This window comes from Ischnura elegans, chromosome 6, assembly GCF_921293095.1.
Source record: "Ischnura elegans chromosome 6, ioIscEleg1.1, whole genome shotgun sequence".
Taxonomy (NCBI): domain Eukaryota; kingdom Metazoa; phylum Arthropoda; class Insecta; order Odonata; family Coenagrionidae; genus Ischnura; species Ischnura elegans.
In genome coordinates, this window is record NC_060251.1 from 73,871,185 (window position 1) to 73,895,444 (window position 24,260).

General features: G+C 37.7%; 2 protein-coding genes across 3 annotated transcripts in view; one reads left to right on the top strand and one right to left on the bottom strand.

Annotated features, from left to right (window-relative positions):
* Positions 1 to 313: 313 nt before the first annotated feature.
* LOC124161004 (E3 ubiquitin-protein ligase RNF169-like) lies at positions 314 to 16,084 on the bottom strand. The gene is made up of 9 exons (XM_046537138.1): positions 15,685 to 16,084; positions 15,172 to 15,311; positions 13,549 to 13,644; positions 10,415 to 10,583; positions 9,511 to 9,603; positions 8,417 to 8,539; positions 6,855 to 6,948; positions 4,295 to 4,431; positions 314 to 2,666 (listed from the first exon to the last, which is right to left on the bottom strand). Exons 1-9 carry the CDS (start codon positions 16,016 to 16,018, stop codon positions 2,029 to 2,031), a joined length of 1,824 nt encoding a protein of 607 aa, XP_046393094.1. The 5' UTR covers positions 16,019 to 16,084; the 3' UTR covers positions 314 to 2,028.
* A 1,128-nt stretch (positions 16,085 to 17,212) lies between these two features.
* The window catches only part of LOC124161005 (cryptochrome-1-like), a 71,545-nt gene continuing 64,497 nt past the window's right edge, over positions 17,213 to 24,260 (top strand). The window contains exon 1 of one of the 2 annotated variants that reach the window (XM_046537140.1): positions 17,213 to 17,537. In XM_046537140.1, the coding sequence (XP_046393096.1) occupies positions 17,365 to 17,537 (173 nt within the window). In that variant the 5' untranslated portion in view covers positions 17,213 to 17,364. The remainder of the gene's footprint in view (positions 17,538 to 24,260) is intronic. The other variant, XM_046537141.1, reaches the window with a different exon arrangement.

Consider the following 24,260-nt stretch of genomic DNA (forward strand, 5'->3'; position numbering starts at 1 on the left):
TGTCCGAATAACACCCAATAATACCAAAATTTCAAAACCATAAGTGCAATGCAGCACGTTTTCCCCGTATCTGATAGCAAAAATAATTTACAAGATTTATTTTCTCACCAAACGGAACAAAACTGGGGGGCATCCCAAAAGAAATTCGAAAACTTTTAAAATAAGGACCAACCTAATGAGACAGTGACCCGGCCCCATGGTAGTATCAGTTGAACATGATCAATAGAGTGTATAATATACACCCTTTCATTTCTATTAATGGGACCAATAAAGAGTTGATGAAATCAAACACTTGCCAAATGATGCAATAATGTCTTGCACAAAAATTAAACTTTTTATTCACATTTTTACAATACCAAATAAGGGCAAAATTTTTATCTCCTTCACGATATAGCTACAAACACAATAGGAACAATGGTATGATTCCTCCAATTGTTAGGAAGCAAGTGATATGCCTTTCAATCCTCGAAGGCTTTCAGTCATGTAACTGATAGAAATTCTAGCTAAAAACAAAATTTCTACTTCATATGAATTCTTATTGTCCAGAAAATGTGATGTAAATTAAATAAAAAACAAGCAACACATGACTTGAAAAGAAATAGAACATTTAAAGGACTGTTATTAAAAAATTTAAACTCAAATGTCAATCATTCGATGCATTGGTTGTTTGCTTTGATATTCCAATAACTAATACAAAAAATAGTAACAGAACAAGTAAATTTCCTCAATCTGTCCATATTTTGTCCTTTCAAAATAATTGTTATCCACAGAAAACAGGAAGTTCATATTTTTTTAACTATTATACAAGGAAAATAGAAATAACTAAGAAATATATTTATGGCATACTTCATAAAACTATTAACAGAGCAAAAGAGATCAAATATCCCAAAGGAGAGAAAGCTAAGCTTTGCATTAGATTCTTTGAATTTCACATTTGCCCATTACTTCACATCACTTCTAAAGAAAATGTTACCAATGCTAATACATGATCCCCTCCGTGGAATCGACAGTCCACAAAATAAATTTGCAAAATTAACTCTATTTGATTATCTGAATAACTCTGTCATTAAGATATTCAGATACAAAATCACAACATATATTATTAAAGCATTTAGAAGAGCTCGAGAAGGATACTTTCTTCCTCAATAAAACTTGTGCAATTAGGAATGATTTTTAACCAAAATACAAATCCCATTTCCATAAGACAAACTGGGAGAAGACTCTTGCATCATAACACATTTTATTTAGAGCACTTGGATTGCTAACAAAGACAAACATCTCAATGATGTTGTCACATATATTTATCTTTTCATATCTACATTTTTATGGACTCTACATATTAAAGGAATAAAATTTTCTTTACCAATATTTTTTCTATGCCACTCAGAATATCTGACAGGTACCAAGAACATGTAAGCAGTAGATTAACAACCATGCTTGATGGTTGTAACAAGATTTCCCTTTAGAATTAGACAACTGCCAATCTAATGGAAAGAGGCAAAAAATGGATGGCCCTTGAGTGCTGGTTATGAAAATGAGGTATGAAAACTCCACTAGCTGCACAGATAAACAATACCTGCAGGTAGGTCCTTCAATATACGAGTCTGAATCAAATCAGTTGAAAAATCCATTCATCTACCACCAGTGACTTTTAAACCATCGGCTCCATTGAAGCAAGAAAATGAGCATGGTTACATCTTTTATCAATTGTAAGGCAGCAACACCACCAGGTTTATTCCCAAGAGTATCAACATAAATCTCACTCGGTCAAAAAAATATGTCTTTCTTATGACTCTATAACAACCAGCCAAATTATAATATACAAGTTGAATATATATACAAACTCTTGGCATGGTAAAGCACCTTGATTTACAGATACATACTATGACCAACACAAAGCTGTGGTATATGAAACTTCTCCACAACCTGAAGACCCAGCATTTGGAAGTTTATCAAGTAAAATTGGCAGAGAAGACAAGAATATCAAGCATGATATCATGTCAACGTGTGAAGCAGAAGGCATCCATGCTACTTTCCGCCTTTACTTTGGCGGGAAATCAATTCTCCCAGCAATCGCTGCCTGGGACCTTTTAAAGGGGACTTGTTCACCTTGGATGGTAAACTACGACTACAAACTCGACCTTTTTGCTTCTCTCTCACCTCGGAGGGCAACTTCCTGCGTAGGTCATACTCCAGCGATGTACCTTTTCTTCGATCTACCCTCCTGTCTTCACCTTCCCACTCCCGCTGTAACCTCTGGGCCAACTCCATATCTTCCCTCTCCTGCCTCAACTTCGCTTCCATTAGAAATTGCTGCTGGAGGAATGCCTCCGAAACACCTGTCCTGGAGCTGCCGATGTCTGATGCAATAACTAACGGATCATACTGACTACTGTGGCCTTCTCCCATTCCTCGCATATGATCCAGAGGTAGGCTACTTGACAGCATCTCACTTGTCGACTGCCCACTGATTTCCGCAACACAGGTCTGTCTCTTACGTTTCCGTTTCCTCAGAGGATGTTTCGACTCATCTTCCTCCATCTCCTCTTCGGCACTGGCCTCTATGCTGACGTGTCCAGCATCCTTCTTGGGCACTTTCGGCTCAACTGGACCAGAGCTATCTTTCTTAGACTCACTGCCCCTGTCAATCTCAAGGGCTCCAGTACCTACAGCACAAAAAATCACAAGAAAAACATATTTAGCACATGCATGAATAACCATGGTCAAGCAGCAATGGACTCGGAGGCTAAGTGCTGCCTCTTTTTTTGCTTGCTTGAGCAATTAAGGATAGATTTCTTTCCAAGTGACAATGAGAACATCATCTTAGAACCTCATCATATTTCTAAGGCTGACAGAAATGATAATAAGCCAGATATTTTGCCAAATAGATAGGTATAGGAATTAATTCATCCCCTCAACAGTAAAGGACTTTAACAAAGGCAAGGTGGATCTCAAAGTGTGCAGTTCCTTTTTAACATGTCATTCCCCTAATTGATGCGGCTTGCAGCATAGCATTTGGATATTCATTTTTACCCACACACCTCCAGTTGACAGCATACCACACATGAGAGTTTTCTGAGGATTACAACTTTGTCAGGATTCCCACTCTAATTATAAAATTCACGGTTTTTTCCAGGTTTCCACGATCTAAATTTTGTCAAATTCACGGTCTGTTGATCAGCCATTTTAGGAAGAAATATTGATCACATACCAATCACTGGCCGCACATTAACTAAAATTATAGCAAACGTGATAAACGACGGGAATGCAAGCGCAGCAATAAAAGCGCTCGCATGACATCGCCAATCATTAGCAAAATTTAGGGCTGGCTAAAGGTTGTGAGTGGGAAAATGGAGGGTGACAGGGAAGTGAAGAGGTGTCTGATTTCTCGCCAGGGTTAATGATCACTTTGATTAACGGTCTTCCAATCACTGCCTTAAGGCCTGAGTGTCTTCACGGCACATGGACCAATATTTGCACTTCGAATATATGCGTGTAGCTAAATGCGTGGACAGTGTCTGCGAGTGACTGACCTTGAAATGTGATTGACATATCGATTTTTCTTTTGATCCATTGTTGGTAGATCTACAATCAAGTTTGAGAGGTTTTTTAAGGTTTTATGACGAATTTCACGGCTATTTCCAAGTTTTTTCACGGTAGACAGAATTCATCGCTTATTCACGGTTTTTAGGTTTTCACGGTTGAGTGTGAACCCTCCCTTGTGCATTAATCGAGTAGGGGGATAATATGTGTTCATTGCGTTATGCTGTTTATTTTCGTCAAATCCCTAGAATACAGAGAAGCAATTCTTAGAAGAACTTTGAGAGGCCCCTCAAAAAATTCAAATCGTGAATTCTGGCAATTTCGAATGCACCTCCAGTCATATAATCAGACATTCCTTAACATTTGAGTGCCTCACAATAATGAAATTTGAAATCGCGAAAAATAGATATCGTCATTTAAAAATCTAAAAGCGTGAAATACGTAATCCAGGAGTAATAATCTTTCGATTTAGGCAATAAAAAAATAATAGGAAAACACCCTATTGGTGGTTGCCATATATTCCTCTACTTCCCTCACACCTCCTCCCATTGGTGGCTGGTCACAGGAGGAAGCAACCTCAAGGCAATGGCTCCAAGATAAACCTTGGTGTGGCCCTTGGCAGTCTGAACCCAGAAAGGGACATTCAGCTCTGCAGCAAACACATTAAAACTATGACTGACTGATTTCTTTTCCACCTAAGATACTCTTTTACGCCATTATAATAAAATCTACACACTATTTAGTAACTTACCACAAAAAGCTGATGGACCCCGGGGCTCATTAGGAGATATGACAGGTGGAAACAGTTCCCTCACAACATTACTTCTCGGCGAAATTTGAGCGGCATCCGTTGCAGACACAAGATTTAACTCACCACTACCCAGGCACCTAAAATAATAAACAAGAATAAGAAAAAAGATACAAAAAAATCACTACACATTATTTTACATTTACACCTAGTCAAACTACTAAATTTTGAAAAATTACTGTCTTTACAATTTCTCGACAAGGTACCTCCTTAACTTGTTTAACAAATAATCATAAGTTACATCCTTAAACATAAAGTTACGTCCGAAAGCTGGAAGTAGGTAACTGTCAACTGCCGACTTTCTATCAAAATCACTCTCACTCAATAATTCAATGAGACGGTTTGTTTGGATTGGCGTTCACTAATAGCTCCCTAGGGAAGTATTAACATGAGGAACTTTGCACAGAAAAGTAGGGAAAAAGCTAGTGAAAAGTCTGATGTGGAGCTGTGCAAGTTAGAAACATGGGTGCTGATAAAGGGCAATAAGAGCACACTAAAGGCATTCCCGATACAATTTAAGAGGAGAATGAAGAAGATAAAAATGATGATGATGAAAAGGAATGAGGTGCTGAAAATAACAGGTGATGAGAGAAAACTGCTACCATTGAAAAAGAAGAGGCAGAGTGTCTAGATGGAGCCTTTAGTTAGGGGCAAATGATTTTTGATTCAGAGGACTCATTATTACGAAGTGCACAGGACTGAAAAACCGGAGGTTCGTAATAATGAAGTTCATATTAACGTTCCTTTTAGGAACCTTCAAGAAAAAAACAATGTTTGTCAAAATATGTCTCTTCAATCTCCCAAACTTACAGTCACACTGTGAAATAGCGTCAGAGTCAAGCGTATAATATGAGAGATTAAATTATACAAATATATAGAAACAAGCACATTTGTTCCATTTTCTCAATAAAAGAATTCAGTATCATACAATAGGATAATACCATTCTAAATACAGTAAGTCCTCGATATACGAACAAGATGTGTTCTGAGACCTTGCTTGTAAGTGGTTAAATGCTTAAACTGCTTAAACCTATGCAAGGCATTGAGGAGAGCAGTTATGGAGATGGATTAAATCATTGTGTGATGGCAGAAATCATAATCTAGACACTGTGCCAAACCGTCACATCACACCAAGTTCCACAAGAGGCAGTCGTATGGGGACAAGGTTCGATGAGCATGCAGAGTAGTCATACCATCAGCAGAATGAAAGCTATAACATTTTTGTAGGCAAGGTTGCCCTTGCTCATTGTCATTAGTCAGTATTGCCTAAGCTTTCTTTTTGCTCTTCAAGATTGAGAATGACCAAGACAGTCTAGCATGGAAACACCATGTGAAATCACTATATGAAGACATCAGTTTCGCACTGCTTTATTTTAATTTTGGCTTAAATTTAGTCCAAAGAGAATATCCTGGATGGGGTGCTATGTACTTCCGTTTCACGTATTTTCATTAATGACATAAGCTGAATTCCATTGGGAGCAGAATGGACAGACAGGAAGAATCAAATCAGTCTTTGGCAAAAATACACCAAGGATGGCTATCAATATTCAGTGAGTGAATCTTCTTTGTATCTTGACATACATTTTTTAAAAGCTTGAGGTGGCACTCTGGTGACATCATTGATTTATCCATTCATATCGACAAACAAGGACTTTGCTTCAATAAATTAGGAGTGTAAAATAGAATTACATACAGTACAACCTCGATATAACGACACCCCACGGTGCACTAATAAACACTCGCTATAGCGAATTGTCGCTTTACCGGAGGTGGAGCAAATAATAGCCAATATACCTGTTGCGAACAGATATACAGGAACAGGAGTGGTGCGGCGACAGATAAACATCTATCCCATAAACGTAAGCATAAATCCAGACGAAAGGCGATGTTTTTTTGCATCACTAAATTTCCTTACTCAAATAACGACTAACAATTCAAACAATTTATAAGCGCCGCACTGAATAAAAATCATGCAAAGCATTGTTTCGTCAATCATTATATTTATCGAACGACAGTTTACCACATAAATTTGAGACTGAGCACTCCAGTAACTTCATTTCTAACAGATCGCTAGCAATTACAGAGGTTAAGGAGTCTTGATGAAAGTCTTCCGGCGGTGAAACCCTCGCTATGGCGAGAGCCAACACCGAAAGGGTCTCGTAAAAACGAATTTTTTAACACGCTTATTATAGGGTCAATTGAGGGTGCATCGGCTATCTCTCGTTATAGCGGGGGTGTCGCTATAGCCCGTACTCGCTTTAACGAGGTTCCACTGTAGGTAATTCTCATGCGATGAGATGATTTAATGAGCATCATGGCATGAATTCGAATAGAACATGGAGGCAGTCACTCTGGGCATGCTTGGATTCTGCGGCATGGACTAGACAAATTTTTAATTCTCAGGCGATGCATATACTAATCATAATGTAGACATGGCGCGTATACCATTCTATCTAGTATGGATCTATTGCAACAAGTTTAAAGAGATGTGAATGATACTTACTTCTGCAGTGATATCCTTCCTGATTTATCATCCATCCCAGGGCTAAGGTGGACTGGTGTTATTTTCACTAGTTTTGGTTCAATTACTCTTCCATCTGGAATAGACATTAATGATATTGATGAATCCATAAAAAATACCAAAACATGCATTAAAGCAGAATGTAAACTTATATCCAAACAGTAATTATGCCTCTAAATTATTAAATAAATAATCATTGAATATAAACATCTAATATATTTTCACAAAGGATTAAGGAAATCGGAAAAACTTGAACCTAGTTTTCTAGTAAGTGGCAATAAGGGGAGCACTCACGTGCAAATTTCAAAGACAACATAGTATCGATTATTAAATAAAAAAGCATAACCTTTAGATTTTAAGTTATGAAATCTAATATTAACCAGAACAGTACAAACCCTACACTTTGAATCATCCCAGGCTTACATCAAGCATATTTCATCTTAACCCTTTCGAGACGGTGGAGTTCTCTCCTTAGCATGACTGCTGGACTGAGCCCCAAGAGACTTTTCCATCCCCTCAGTACTGAGCATTTTCCCAGGACATTTGTTAAGAACGGTCTCTCGGATAATCATACACTCTCAGCTCCAATCTTTTTGACCCTTCCTAGTGGGGACTCCACATTATCTCAGACTCCGAGGGTAGTTGGGCTCCCTCCTTTCGGGGTTTATAACCCTACCAGCGGCATTGGTTCACGGTCAATCATGCTTTGTTTATATGAATTAGCTGTATGGATAATTGTTGCTTGCACTTAAAGTGCAGATTTTGAATTGAACTCCTCGTTTTATTCAGAGAATTTTCAAATTTTGAAAAAAGCTGTACCCTCAATATTAACGCATTTAATGCAGCAACAATTTCCATGTTGATGTTTATACTGAAATCGAAATATATGTTAATACTTATTGCAGAATTTTGTTTAAAAATTGTAAACCCTGCTCAAAAGACAGAATTCAATTCTTAAGTTTATATTTTTTGAGAAAGGAACAAATATTTATTTCAAAAACTGACAATGAACAATGGAATGACCGCACATCTACCTACCATCCCTTACTTATCGCTTACACAAAGACGGGTAATATAAGACGAGTGGTCCGGGTACCTGCTCCCGGATTTTGAGGGTACGGCTTAATTCCAGTTTTGTTGGCTCCCGTAAGTAAGACTTTGCGAACCCGGGAACGTCATAAAAGGGGGAGCATAAGGAATCTTATATTTTCGGCATTCATTCTCCTGTGTAGAAAAATCTCCAACGAAAATTTGCTCCTTTCGATTCCTGCATCAAGAAACGTCCTGCCACATATTTTCGTTGTTAGTAACGAAAGGGTTAACTCAACCATCACTCTTTGTCATCTTCAACATTCATTTAAGACTCTGTATCATCAATCCCTCTGTACCATTCCTTTCTCAACACTCACTTTGGGCTATAAGTCATTAGTTTTCTAATTTATCTTCTTCTGTAATTATGACCAGATCAGCATAACATATGTGCTGGCTCATAATCTAGAGGCACCTTTTCAATTCTTAACTATAAGGGAGGAAAGTAAGCTTACCAGGCATTTTCTTCGGTGGAGTCCTCGGGGCAACCTTGATTGGCTTAAAGTGATGCATTTCTTGGTTGATACTATCACAGCTTCCAGTGCTCAGACTACTTAAACTTCGGCCTTTCTCACCCTCTGAAACACAAATGAGCAGAGGGACTTTTAATGAATACATTAGATAAATAGTTGAGGAAAAAATTGGTAATTCAATAAAAACAACAAAACACACTTGTGAGCATTTTGGAAACATAGGGGCATTGATCACATAGGTATTAGTTACACTTACTTCATAAATTTACTACAAAAAACAATAAAAAATGTGAGCAACAATTTAGAAGAATAAAAGATTTATTTAAAACGTGGGTGACAACTTTATTTTAAGAAAGTAAAACGTTTGTGAAGTCATTAGCAACACCTAATTCAACAAAAGCAATTACCAAATTTAGTCACCACCCTATGCAAAAGGTAAGAGGTCAAACCCCATAAAAAAGCTAAGGCAAAAGGATTAAGGAAAAAGCTAAGGCAAAAGGACAGCAAGGAAGTACCAACATGGCAGCTCTTTCATGGCATCAGGATTAAAATCGGAACCGTTACATGATTGTATACAATTCTACATAGAGACCAAAGATGAACGGCCCAATGAGCAAAAAATATTTAGTAACACTAAAAACAATAAATTGTTGGCCAGGGAAAAAATAAAACAAGCAAAGTTGGTAGGACATATGTATTGAAATAACAGGATTGAAATTTACAGGATGAGGCACTTAGAAACAAAAGAATGAAGAGGAATTGGTTAAGCGTTTCATGTAGCAAGAATAAAATATTAGTTATTTCTCTGGATAGAGATGTCAGTTAAAGAAAGAAACTTAGTTCATAAGTATAGTAAAATAATTTGAAACTGACATTTGGAGAGGCAAGAAAGCAGTTGATGAGTTTCAAAAATTGAAGTTAAGTACATTAGAATCACAGCATGCAACAGCATGCTTGTAATGATAAGAACAAAGCTCCAAGAACAAAAGTATTTCTCATTTCACAATCACTTCTGCAGCCACTAATGATGAATTATGCAAATTTATCTCTACAGCAGACCATTTAAACAAACTAACCTGCAAGCAAATCGTGTTTCAGGAAACCCTTTACATTATCCGTGCTTCCAAATGCCAATGGCTTCATTGTGTTACATGATGCTTTCTTTTTACCTAGCAAAGAAAAGAAGAGTTAAAAATGGGACAAGATACATAGATAATATTCTATCAAAAAATTTGTCATCAAATATGCAAGGCAAAGAGAGAAATTCTCATTTGTAGAAAAAGTACATAAAAATAACAAGCCTAAAAAAAAACTCAACAGAGGAACCAACAGACAAATTTCATGATAAATGAATATTTTTTCAAGTTTTCTCATTTTCATCCATATAACTGATATGGGATGAACATGGTTATAAGGAGCTACTTTTCAGGAACCATTAGAACTTATTATTGGAGTTTTTGCAGTACACGAAGACAGTGTAAACATGCTATCACCTCAAGGAAAAACATCAATAGCCCATGAGTAGGGACACAGAAATTTCGAGAATAACCTGGGCTTCTACTATTATTAGGCAAAAATGTCAATTAGTGAGCAATAATTTCCAAAAACGAGGGAGGGAAATTTTGTGGAAAACATCAGAAAATAAAGACAGAGAATAGACAATCTTCACACAACATTTGACTTCTAGCCATGTCTGTTAATCCACATTAGGCAATAATTAAGCTTGAAGTCATTGATTCATGTTCACAACTCGAATTTTTGACATGAATTATTCCCCAGGAAGGGCACATTGTTCTGTTTTAATGCATTGGAACTAATCCATTTGAAAAACATATATGTAGTATAATACTTTCATTTAACTAAGTTACCTGATTACTATACTCTCACCTCAATAATATTACCTTTTCTTTTATCCCTTATAAGGTAATATAACTGAATCTACAATACCATTCAGACTTGGACATGGAAAACTATATTTACCCAGAAAAATATCCATTGGACCTTTCATAGTAGATGTAGAGCTTTTCAATGCTTTATTTTCCTTGTTTTCAGTTCGTTTTGGTTGATTTGAGCTTGCCTTACTGTCTAATGACATTTGAACAGTCTTTTTTGTTGATCCACTTGGACTAGTAACTTTGTACCGATTCATCTGAAAAATAGCACAAAATAAAATAAATGCATGGGAAAAATTATAGTTTCTGATTCAGGAGAATGAATACATTTCAAATAATAGTGTCTTAAACAGTACTTATTGTAATAATTTTGCTTCATTGAGGCAAAAATAGAGAAAAAAATTAATATCCAATTCCAAATCATCAGGTTTTCAGTGCATCAAAGCAATTAACCGTGCCATTTCTCCATTAAAACGTATATATAAGTGATTTCATATAATACCCAATATCAGCATATGAATAACAAATATGACTTGAAAATTTTATTTTAAAAAGTCCAAAACCAAAACTGTAGACCAAAAAGCAATAATCAGGGTATAAAATTTAAATAATCATGGAAAAATAAGGATTTTATGCTATTAATATGCCCACTATACAAAATGGGTTTCACACAAAAACTGTAATGATAGCAATGATTGTAAGTAATTATTTGAGTGCACATGAGTACGAAAAATACTTATTTCAAAAAGTCAATGATAATTTCTTCCCAAGGTATAAAGAGGATTGATAAACCATGGTGAAAAAAATCAATTCATGAGTTTATGGAGGATTCCCCGGAGTGGTTCAGCAGGTACAGACTGGCTTCTGGGTTGTCCTCTGTGATTCATCTTCTAAATGACAGTATCGCTGGCATTGCAGAAATATCTTTTGGTTTGAAGTCTTCAGGCTTCAGACACCTGCTGCAACGTCAGCAGAACTGTCATCTAGAAGATGAATCACAGAGGACAACCTAGGAATCTATCTGCACCAATCAGTTCATGAATTTCATGTAACAAGTGACTATATTCCATTCACCTTATGTTTGCGGGTGAGCTTTAGTGAGAGCACAGGCGTGAGGCTAATGGGGGAGGGGTAGTGATATATCCGAGAGAGAGAGAGATAGGAGCGAAATTAACACTATTCACTAACTCTTGGTTTACTTTGTGGTATTCCATTATAGGTTTTTCCTGGATACACACAATTACTTATGCCACTTATTTTCTTATATAAGCGCGACCCGGGTTTCAATGAATAATCATCATCATCAGGCGCTAATTATGCCTTATTAACCCTTTCACTGCGTACCTAGTACGTCCGCACGGCAGACTGCTGTGGACGTACTTTTTCTTCCTCCCAGCCAAACGGTCAGTACTTTCGCCGAAGCACTTCGAAGGGTCGCTAATCCGCGACCCTATCCTCGACCAGCTCATCCACGCAGGACCGTCTCCTCGACCCTACGAGCAGGCAGCCTACCTCCCGAAAAGTGACCGCTCTGACTGCAATTTGAAAATCAATCACTCAATACGATCATCAAAAACTTATTGTTTTCATCGCACTCCTGTCAATCAAGCATTCAAGTACGTCTTTGAACCGTGTTTCTGCGATGAAAAATAACAATTTTGTTAACTTTGCTAAAATGGCCATTTTTCCGGTTGTCCGCAGCCTCGTTTCTAGAAAAGTTAACAAAATCGTTATTTTTCATCGTAGAAATACGGTTAAAAGACATGCTTGATTGCTTGATTGACAGGATTGCGATAAAAACAATCATTTTTTGATGATTGGATTGAGTGATTGATTTTCAAATTGCAGTCAGAGCGGTCACTTTTCGGGAGGTAGGGTCGAAGAGACGGTCCTGCGTGGATGAGCTCGTCGAGGATAGGGCCGCGGATTAGCGACCCTTCGGAGGGTGTACCACACCCATCCTGGAAGTACCTGCTCCATGGGCCCAGGAAACGCATTTTAACATTTTCGCCGCATGTGAGGAGTAGGTTTTCGGAGATTGAACAGCAGCGAAAGGGTTAAATTAAATTAGTGCCTGATGATGATGATGATTATTCATTGAAACCCGGGTCGCGCTCTTATACAAAAAAATAAGTGGTATCAGTAATTGTGTATATCCATGAAAAACTTGAAATTAACACTGCCAAATGTACATAGCCTCCCTACTTTGTCACTGAAAACGTGGGAGTCATGGATGGCCCCAGGCAGTGGCGTAACTAGGAATAGGCTTTGGGGGGGATGAAGGGTCCTAGGGTGGGGGACAGGCAACTGGTTTCTGGGAAAATTTTTTGAAAAATGACATGTCTGGAAATAAATTTTACATCATTTTGGCACTTAAAGTTTAACTTTAAGCAGATGCAGTTACTATTTTTAATATTTTTTTATTTTTGTGAGGGGATCTATCCCCTTATCCCCCCCCATAGTTACACCACTGGCTCCAGTTATTTTGGGCCCGGCACCGAGACAATATACCTACTCATTAGTAAGGTACTGAGGATAATCCCTTCACAGAATCCCATGGCATTGTCATCTACCACACTGAATGAGGTACACTGGGTGAAAGGCATACTTTAAGGCATGCAAGGAGAAAGAGTGATGTTTGGTAACACTGCTCCACGAACAAATTCACTATGTTAACTTGGCGGAGGCCTGAGAGCGACTGACTGAGGCCATGCCTGTTGTTTGCTGATTGGCAAAGGGAAAGTCACATGCCGAGATACTCTCCCTCCCCTCACTTGCTTTAGCTACACCAGCTCACTCACAAAGAGAAAATGAACAGAGTATAAGCAAAACTAGAAGATGAATCGATGCACAGGACAACCCGAAAGCCTATCTGTGCCAGTGGCATTGCAAGGGGGAGTCCAGGGAGTCCGGACCCCCCAAAATATGAAAACACAGAGACTTTGCTTCATAAAAGAAAACAAAATATTGTAAGTAATGAATTCACAAAAGATTTCTTTGACAAATGACGTTTTTTCAAATATGGAAAGTGTTAAAATTAGTATAAAACCCTCTACTTAGTACTCTTATTTTTCCAAAATGTTTCCCTCTGGTTTTGGATCCCCTGAGCGAAATTCCTTCCTACGCCAATAATCTGTGCCAATCAATCCATGAATTTCATTTTACAAGTGACTGACTAAATCTGCCCAGAAAGAAAATAAACAATGCAAGGAGAAGATATACCTCATCCAGCATCATCTTCCTAGCCAGCTCCTCGTCTAGCTCTAACACCTTCATAATCTTCACCGTCTTTTTGGTCAACTCTTCATTTTCCTCTTCCTGTAAAAGATTTCATATAAAAATAATACTACAAAATTACTTCAGATATCAACTCAGCAACAGTTAATTTATCATATAGTTTCACATTGAAGCACACATTTCATGCAGCATAAGGTCACTAATAGAATTCCATGGCATCTACATAACATAAAATCACAAGAGAAAATACTTTCAAATCATAATTTAACTTTCTTGGTACCTTCCCTTAGCTGGTAAAACTTTTCTTGAGATTAAAATTCATTCAATTCTACACATATTAGCATATCAAAATTGAAACTAAGGTGGCCAATTGGCCAAGAGACTAGCCACAATGGGTCACTCTACCACTCATACCTTAAGCATGATGCTCCTGTCGAAGATGTATTAAATAAGGCAGGCTTTAGCAGACATATTTAACAAGAGATCGGCTATCCCAACCATGCCATATATATATAACTAAGCAAATTTCACAGGAGTAATCAAACAACATGTTCAAGATCCAAGTCCAAATCGCAAAATAGGACCCTATGTTGAGCTTACTAAGCCATTGTCAGGTACAGTGAACACTACTTTGAATAGCAAAATTTTCACTTGTACAGCATAATAAGATTTAACTTAGTACACAAGCATAGGTTAAAAATTGCACCAGCTGAAATAAGCTATGAAACATTCATTTGGCATAACCATGATTTGAACAAAGATCTTCTCAGATTGAGCATTATGTAGATATAATTTTGCACAACGTAGATGAAGCCTGGAATAACTATGGGTGACCAAGAAATTTAAGGCAGATAAGTTCAGGACTACAAGTTACATCAATACTGAATCTTATTAACACTAAAAAACCTATAATTTACTTCAATTTATATCTAAGAGTTTTTACATGTATTAAAATTTTTACTTGTAATAAAAGAGGAATTGAGTACACAAAAATATGTGAATCAAGTAATATGCGGCCTCAATATGACCATAAATTTATCAATAATAAATTGAATGAATTCCTGATACAAGCTGTTCACATTATCACTCCTCATCAGCTCAATCCATGAAACTTAGAAATACCTCCTAATAATTTTGGGGTTAGTTGGTCTTTAAATATATTACTTGTGACAATATAGCAGCACTTTCTTCAAGAAATTCAAAAACAAGTGAATCGTTCAGCAAAACCTGATATCAAACTAAGTACTTAATATGATTACTAAGAGGACTTCAAAATTTAAAAAAAACATTGGCCCAACTATAGCAGAAAGTATAAATATCCACAACAAAAACCTAAAACCAGAAAAAAAATGCGAATTTGAACCATCTAGACATACCATATAACACCTGTAAAATACAGTCAAACTTGGACCATTGAAGGCAATTAAAAAATATCATTTTGAGTTTCTGACATAGGAAAAATTACCAGAATTATAGGTTTGAGAATAACATCCTCGACAAGAGAATAATACTACACCATATAGAGCATCACAAATAACCTTCTCCAAGGATTTATTATGAAATTAAGAACTAAACAGAAGTAAAAACGTTTGTGAGTTTTCATCATACCTGTAATTTCCTTATTAAATCGGCGCTAGCTCTTTCTTCTTCTTCCCGTTTTCTCCTTTGTTCCTCCTCTATTGCCTTTTTATGTAATTCATATTCCTTTCTAACTTCCCCAGGCTGACTAACACAAATGCGAGGCAAGTCTGCAAAACAATATACCTTACGGATTAACCTTGAATCTTCTCAGCGAGTAAATGAGCAATGAGTAAAGGGATCAGTAATGAATTTAAAAGCCTTTAAGGTACTCTCCGAGTGATTTATTATAAATAACACGATTTAACTAAGAACTATACTCAGTAACCAGGAAAAGTAACACAACAGCACAACCTCTACATAAGTAAACAGAAAACAAAAACAATCATGATATCACGTTAAAATTAATTAAAATTACAATTATAAGGCATAATACTTCATTTGAGAAACCGTAGTTACAAGAGCAAGATTCCATGTAAACAAAGTTGGCAGACAGAGGAAGGAGGTCTGTTGTTTACCAGTTGGCAATCGCAATAAAATTACCTGATCTTATTTCCTTGGTTTCACCCCTTAATTTTGCTTCGACGTACTCGGAAAACTCACACTTTATTAATTCCCACAGTTTAACGTCAATAACTCGGTTGTCCTTCGTAGCTGCCCGAAGCCAGCCCCCTACCCTAGTTCTGCACATAGGACATTGCAGGCTTACATTCTCCATCGTCCCATCGAAACATTGGAAGCAAAAACGGTGCTTGCAGGGTAACGTAACAGGTTCGATAAAAACATCCTGACACACTGGGCACTCAACATCAACCAACGTTAGAGGTTTCTTAATGTTCTTTCCTAATATCGACGGTGTTTTCAAACTCTTCGCCATTTTAACCGCGAAACATCTCTATCTCAAACCCAAACAAAAGAGTCCAGTAAAACGGTTGATGTTGTAGATAGTCACATGCGCATAAAGTAATTTTACATACTTTTTGGTCAAAATACAGCGATTAATAATTCAAATAAACTCCATAACACTCTTTCTATAAAATTACAAGAAAGGATTCTCTGAAAAAGAGGACCAAACTCCAGGTTCAGATGGGTTTGCAAGGATGTAATGTATGAAAATTTTCAATGAAGGAGTAATGAAATGGCCGCTTCAGAACACTTCCTTGGTCAATACCAGGAATGTCAATACGGACAAGTAGGATAAAATTTCACTTTCTTCCTGAGCAAAAAAGTAAAAGCGGGTTTATAAAAAGCTATTTCTTATGCATTATTTATGAAACTATATACCCTATCCTGTTGGCGGCATAGGATAAATCAAAGCCTAATGCTTTGAAATGTCAGAAAGATCAGGTAGCGATTTACAAAGCTTCTATACGGAGAGAGACATTCTCGAAATTAATTAGGATTAAATTTAAGGAATAAATTAGGAGAAATAACTAATTTGTTTCGAAAAATGCGGAATATGTTGAGGTTATTCAGCAATTCTCGTACACACGAGGAAACTGAAGATGGTGAATAGACAGGAATTTTTGCCGTGACTACTCATGAAATGAAAAAATAACCTTGTGATATTTCAGCTCCAATTATAAGAAATCATTTCAAATATTTAGATTGTAATATTGTATTTTTTCCTATCACCTCGATAATAGATTCGCTTTTCATCCATCACATGGAAAATATCTAACAACATCGTAAGTTCAAACATTGATTATTTTTGCTAATTGCATTTGCAAAAAATTGCAATTTGGAGAGATTTTATTGCAGCTCTATTTTACGTAATTCCATTGAATGGTATGACTGATGCAATATCGATATTTACATTAATGCCGTTGCCTTAATTTCACAAAAAATCTTAAGTTCAAATATGGCGCTTAATTGTGAATAATAGCCAGAGGGCAGCATTGATCAAAAAAACACTTGCAAGTATTTTATCTGTGATATATCTTCCATGGTGAAACTTCGTGATTTTTATTTTCTCGTAAAATGCTCGTAGCTCGCAACGTGACCAAAATACCACGTGACCACTAGTAGCCAATCAGAGGCGAACATCATCTCCCCCAACTTTGGAAGTCACGTTGAAGGCGGTGTGGAATCAACGGTATGATTATGCGCGACGTTGAGGCGGGCTCGTAGTCTGTTCTAAGGAGCGTTCGCAAAGCGGTCAAATATTTGCGTGTGCACCACAATGACCTGCGTCTTATCGAGTGGTTTTACTACTGGATAAAAATGGGTAACGATAATCCTGAGAAGCATACTGTTCATTGGTTTAGAAAGGGACTGAGATTGCATGACAATCCTAGTTTGAGGGAAGGACTTAAAGGTGCAACTACGTTTCGCTGTGTGTTTATTTTGGACCCATGGTTCGCTGGTTCGTCAAACGTTGGCATCAACAAGTGGAGGTAAGTAAAATTTTTTTTCTTTACTATAATTAAATAATTCTATGAGACGAAGCACTTTGGCAGTTTCACTTTATAATTTTCACTTGCGACTTATTCCGGGAAATTTGCGATCCTTCTCATTAATATTGTTATCAGAACAATCCTTAGTTAATAATATTTGTGTATAAATTCCATTTCCGTGGTAATTTGGAGTTGAGTCATCGTTCTCTCCCTCACGCGCTTCCGGTTAATAAGGACGCTCCCTTAATTTTGTTTTGCCATGCAATATGGCCTTAATTTCCATCATTACGTATTCCATATCGCGACATAAATCGAGTAAATATGCTTTGCTAGGGAATTAGCCACTATGGCATCGTTTACGCGAAGGCAACTTAGCGCACGAGCGAATATAAGTCGCATTTAACGAAGTAGGTTGCAAATATTTTTTTAATACTTCTCTTTTCAAAGGTTTACAGGGGCGGATTAATGTCGTACTTCCGGTGTACGGGGATGGTCTATTACTTTCCGCGTTACTTTGATGTTATTAAAAACTTACTTTTGGTGAAAAACAACGTTCGTGGTTACGATTTTTCTGTTCCAGCGGTGATCGCCCCCTTGCGTTTCCGCAGCTGGAGGGGGGTACATTTGCGCCTAATGGAAATGCAGGAAATTGAAAGGTCGATCGTACATGTTTTATTTTTTTTAATTTTGCGACCCAAAAAAAATAAAAATAAATTATTGAAACTTATATTTTGAAACGGTTAAGAATAATAATATGAATATGCATCAAGTGTCAGCTTGATCGTTATTAGAGAAGGCTTAATAATCAAATGTGAAAATAAAAAAAATCCTAGTTATAATTCAAATATAGCCTTACTTGATCCTGCGTAAGTGAAAAAGATTGCATCATAATGAATTTAATCGTTTCGACATTCCTTGATTAAAAACCTTGAAATTTTCAAATAAATGATTTTAATAACGACTATTTCGTCTCGGTGCGACATTGTCACAGATACACCTGACGACAATACTTGCACCTGCCGGTGTCGCACAGCGACGAAACTAGTCGTTATTAAAATCATATATCGATGGCTAAGTTCTAACAACACGTATCTCAAAAATAGCAACTTTTCAGGATAGCAAAAAAAATATTAATTTTTTAATTGTACGCTGAAATTAAAAACTAAAAGTTCACAAAACTGAAAAAGAAGCATTCATTTGCAAACAAAGATTTGTTTTTTGCTTGTATTTTATTTTTTTAATGTTATTACAATTTGTTTAAGATAACTCTCTCAAACCGGCCGAATTTGAGGTACCTACGTGTTGTTAGAACTCAGCCATCAATATGTGAAATTACAAGGTTTTTTATTCAACATTAAGCAATTTCACCGAGTCACGCCTCAAATTATCAATTTAACTAGATTCCTTTTTCTTGATTTGGGTGCATAGTTTTAGTGTACGTTTAACCGTTTTAAAGGTGGTTATATTTTAATTTGAACGCCAAATAACCCGAAACGGGTTACTTATACTAAAATTTTCACCTTGTGGGTCAGTATCCCTTTTTTTCAATTTATTTCGGCATTTTCTTTGATCGGAAGGATAAAAATTCATTTGATGCCGGCTTTTCCGGCGCCAGTATCCAAGTGCGTCACTTTCGAAATCACGGCCTAGTTACCCGCATCAGCAAAAATGTAAGACGTAATAATCTTCTTCATAGATGATGATGATCTTCATGATACGATTTCCTTTCTTCGTATTCCATTGCCCACATTTGTATAAAAATAACCATTTTCTAAACTGAACAGTAATATCTTCGAAAAAAAATCTCTGAAAAGTTATCCGCACGTACTCATCATTGCACTGGAGATGTTCTATGAGAGCATAGGTATTACCTCAGAACAGAAGCGCAGATAGGAATTAAGGCTAGGGGAGAGGGGGGGGGGTTATGGGCGCAAAACACTGGAGTGTCTGAGGGTGTGGAATACCCGCCAGGGTAAGCGGGAGGTGCGGGGGCCCTCCCCTAGAAAATTTTTTAGATAAATAGTTCAGAATGGTGAGTTTTACGGCCTTCTGAGGGATATGTTATTAATATTTACACTATTCTATAAGTAATATTAATCCAATTAGGTGAAATGGATTAACTTAAAAATTCTCTGAGCTCTGGGGGGGGGGGTTTATCCCCCAAAACCCCCCTCGCTGCGCCACTGCTTAAGAATGTTATCATAATTAAATAATGGAGAAATTAATTGGTTAATGGAGACAGCTAACAAAAGGAAAAAGACGTAATTGAGAAGAATTATTACCCTGGACATGCTTTGCTCTTTGATCTCACAACCGGCTCCTGAGGACGAAATTTCGATTAGTTAAATTTTACACATGAACGTATTATGCATTTTTCCTCGACAAGATGTGGTAGTAAGTGAGCTCAATTTTTCATTATTGTTTGAAACTCATCGAATATAATTTAGATCACTCTTCGAAGTCTCTAAGTTGGTGCATACCAAAGGTTGGGATTTTCTCCATAATTTCCGTGCAGATATCCTTTGATGAATCGTTAATCAGGAGTGTATACTCACAGTACTTCAGCTTGAAGATTTGTTAAAATATGCAAGGTTAGAACTCACCCCAGATTAAGTCACAAGCGGCTAAATTGCGCACATTAAAGTAAGAGTGACCAATGACCACCTCCTACGACGATTTTAGCCGATGAATTGTACGGACCCCTTCGATCAAAATGCAAGCCCTCTACTACCCACTAAGCTGCCACGCTTCCCCAGCGACATTTATGTTTGCCTAAGTGGTACCAATATGATCTTTTCTTACCGTTATGTCATTATTTGAAACACTGAGTTTATAAATGCATAAATATAGTATCTGTTTAAAAATCTCTACCGAGTCGCTTGCATAATATCTTTTCATAAGAAATCAGGTTCTGAATCATCAATGATCTCGGCAACGATCCATTTGCGTATTGTTTCGAAATTCCAGGAAAATTGGCAGTTTTCTCTTAATTATTATTGCACGTGAAATTGATGCCAATAAAATTTGACGTTTCTTCAGATAGTTTTTCAGTACCTAGTCCTTCAAATTTCCTATTTTTCCTGTTTGTATAAGAAGAGACGATCGTCTTCTAAGGTCATTTCCCCTAATGAAAGAAAGGATTGGAAGATTGTAGAGAAACCCAGCGTGTGTATTGACATCCTCATAAGCAAAGGCGCAAAAGGAGCTTAACAGTTCATCCATCGAATGGCGAGCTGTACTCCAGGAATACAAGATCGGCATTCCTTAGGCCTACAACCAGGATTTTAGCCAGGCTCCTTTCGATAGAAAACAGACCACCAGCCAGCATGCCGTACCGATGCTTCCCTTGCATCCCTGAATTGGCATAACATCCATCTCCAGTATGAAGTTACACCCACTGCCTCACCCAACCAAATTTGTAGATTTACACTGAGGAAAAGTTATGATCATTAGTTTTCACCGAGGTTTGAATCCGGATCTACCTCATTAAGTTGTTCATCCACTTAAACTTCCAGATATCTTCTTCCTCTAAGCAGTTTTTTTTGTATTAGGGGACAGGATAGTTTATGCGGTCAGACACACAATGCCACTAGGCATCATCTTCATGTGCATAACGCCGTAGTCCCGAGGCTGAAGCCAGAACCATGATCCTTACTTAAGGTATATGGCCTGAACTTCTACCGTAAGGACGTTGAGCGTAGACAAATAACCGCGGCCTACTTGCCGCGGCATGCCCTAACGGAGTCGCGCGCGAGTGCGAGAATTCAGCATAGGAAGAGGCTAGTCCGTGGCTATTTCCGTGAATAATTTCTAACTTCCATTAACATTATTTCATAATTCCTTCTTTCCTACTATATCTCACTTTTCATCTCCCCCTCCTTCCTATCGGCACTATATCTTTGTCTCAAAACCCGGAATGCGAAAATATCATTTTATTTTCGCCGGATAGTTTCTCTCACACATCTCCACATTCTTAGGAATATTGTTTCCTGATGTTCTGGATCTAATCACTTATCGTCCTTGACTCCGCCTGCCCATATTCTCAACATTGCGTTAATACATAAATATTATTATTGTTTCTCGTCTAATGTTTACCAACAGAAAAGAGTAGATGATTGAATGATAAGAGTGCAACGGAAAGTCAAGGATATTGCACGAAGCGCAACTCACAATCAGTACGATAAGAAAATGTGGACCTTGAGGAGGGAGGATGATGAGAGGTTAGGGACATTCGAGAATTCAGTATTGGAGGGGCTAGGGAGGCAGGGAAAAGGTAAAAGTGGTAGGGAGGGAAATATAAATGAGGAAGTGTTGGACATAGTGGGTGAGGAGGTAAAACTGAAAGATTTCTAGATCTCTTCCTGGAAGAAATACAGTTGGCGGTCTGTTGATGAGAAGATTTTAGTTTTTGTGATCTGCTTCCAAGTAAATATGTAATCAACGGCAAGAAAACTCTGATATCATAGTATAATTCGCGCCTTTTATTAGGTTGTTAGAATTGCATTGAGTAATATTTTTTAAGGAACTAGGTACAGGTGCCGGGTTTAGCGAGAGTTGGTCATTATACCTTGTCATTCGTGCCATCCCTCACCCCTACGTGAAAAATATATCTGTGAATATTTTCTTCAGTTAACTTTGCGCTCAAGGTGTTGGAATTGGCTTAGGCATTTTTTATATTTATTACCATGGAAATAACTCCCCTGGAACTGGAATCGAATCATAGACTTTTTGGCATTCAGATCCACTTCACAGACCACTACGCCACCCAGGTTTCTTAATTCCCTCGTTTCTAGTTTCCTTAATTTTACGAAGGCTTGTGTTGCTAGGTGTTGGAATTAAGGACCCCGCATTACGCAGTGGCTCGGGAAAACAATGGTTTTCGATGCCCAGTTCAAGGGAGTTTTTTATTCCATGGAAATAAGTGTGAACGTCACCATCGTTCAAGCGGCAGGATTTAAATATTTCTAATTAGATATTGCTATTTCCTAGCCTGAGTATTTCACTGGTTCATTTTCCCTGTTCAACGCGCGTAGAAATTCCTTTCTTGTCAGCGTTCAGGAGCTTCCTGTCTCTAGGCAGGGCATGACCCCTCGCGGCGTTCCCTTGTGTCCGCTATCGATGAAAATGATGTAGTTGGGCTCTATGCAATGGGAAAGGAGATGCTTAAAGTCAACTTATGCATGAATCAGTTACTGCGTTAACTTTTCGACTTCTATTACTAAAGAATACAAATTTGCATGGTACGTGGCATGTTCGTATCCACGGCGCTCTCCTAGTTTTTGGTCTGACCGCGTGCCGTCTTGTGTGCTTGGACTGTGTCCGGCTGGCGAGCACGTTTCTGATTAAGGCTAGGATGAGTGCTGCATGCCTGGTGTGGAATCGCCCCGAGTCTTAGGTGGGTTGCAAAGTATCTCGTTGATGTAGATGCTGTAGACCCTAATGGAAGAAAGGACGTTAGTTAGCAGCGGAAGGTAAAGAAAGAAGGCATGACTTATAGAAATGATGCTGAGTTTACGAAAAGCTTGACGCTTTAAGCTTTGAACTTTACGTTTAAGGAAAGAAGGAGATACAATCGGAGGTTGGATGTGTGTGGGTGTGACGATTTTAGTTATTGCAATCTGCCTTCCTCGTAAACATGAATTCTTTGGCAAGTATAAAATGATATTTTAGTCTCGTTCATTTTCAGGTTGCTAAGATTGAATCTAGCAATATTTTGCAATGGAATAGTCACCCCATAGTATGCGAGCTTAAGTGACCCGAGTGAGCCGACGTAAGGTCAGGTGAATTTTCATCTAATTGACTGCTGCAATCGCCCTTTTTCATGCTCAGCTATCGTTTTTCACCATTCCTTTTAGGCTTGCACAACGGAAACAAGGAAATATCCTAAGCGATTTCGTCACTCTCCATGAATCAATACTCAATCCGTGCTCACAACACCACTGACGATTCCTTACCTCGATGCTCCTGGAAGAGGTGTTAGGCGAGGTCAGCATAGAGAGAAAATCTTAGGAAGAGAGATATTAGTTGGCTAGGGGAAGTATAGAGGTGCAAAATCATCATAATTCTAGAGTAAGGATGCTTGATACATTATTAATTTTATCCAGTTCATACTATATTACCTCATTATATAAGCCGATTATAATCCCTCCCGTATTTATTTACTTCAAACCCCTTGCCCAATTTTTTTGGCGACGCTGACTTAGATGTACCTCCTACGAATAACCTCCCTTAAATCTTAGGAATGTGTTTTTTGGGCTTTATAGCACCCATGGACGACCTCCAAATGGTGCATAAGTAGCCTTGAAAACCTAAGTAATCTAGCATAAAATGTAGCCTTAAATCCTGAAAACCCGATATCAGAAAATGGACAATGTGTAACGCCACCTTTGCTAATATCGCTCTTTTATTTCATATATCTTTTTAACGCCACACAATCTCTCCTTTTCTTACAGTCAACAACCACTACTACCAAAATCCCCGTAGCAACAATTTTATCAATCGTGCTATCCAATCCGATCAACTTCCGACCAAAGCATATGTCCCCCGTAAAATTTACCGTCTACAACTGTGATTCATGCAGTGGTGTGAGCGAATCACTTCACCGGACTTCATTCTCGTGGAAGAAATTACTTCAGTGGAACTAAGCCCGCCAGTTGAAATGTGGTCGAAACAGTGTCAAGAGACATATGTAAGGGCGCGTGACTGGATCTTGGAAATGGTCGC

Bases quoted from the DNA above. Each gene is read 5' to 3' on its own strand.
- LOC124161004 (XM_046537138.1), bottom strand. From the start codon at position 16,018: ATGGCGAAGAGTTTGAAAACACCGTCGATATTAGGAAAGAACATTAAG. The intron at 9,604-10,414 runs GTAAATATAGTT...TTTCTTTGCTAG, and splicing joins TCCAATGGATATTTTTCTGG to GTAAAAAGAAAGCATCATGT. The intron at 6,949-8,416 runs GTAAGCTTACTT...TGTCTATTCCAG, and splicing joins TCCACCGAAGAAAATGCCTG to ATGGAAGAGTAATTGAACCA.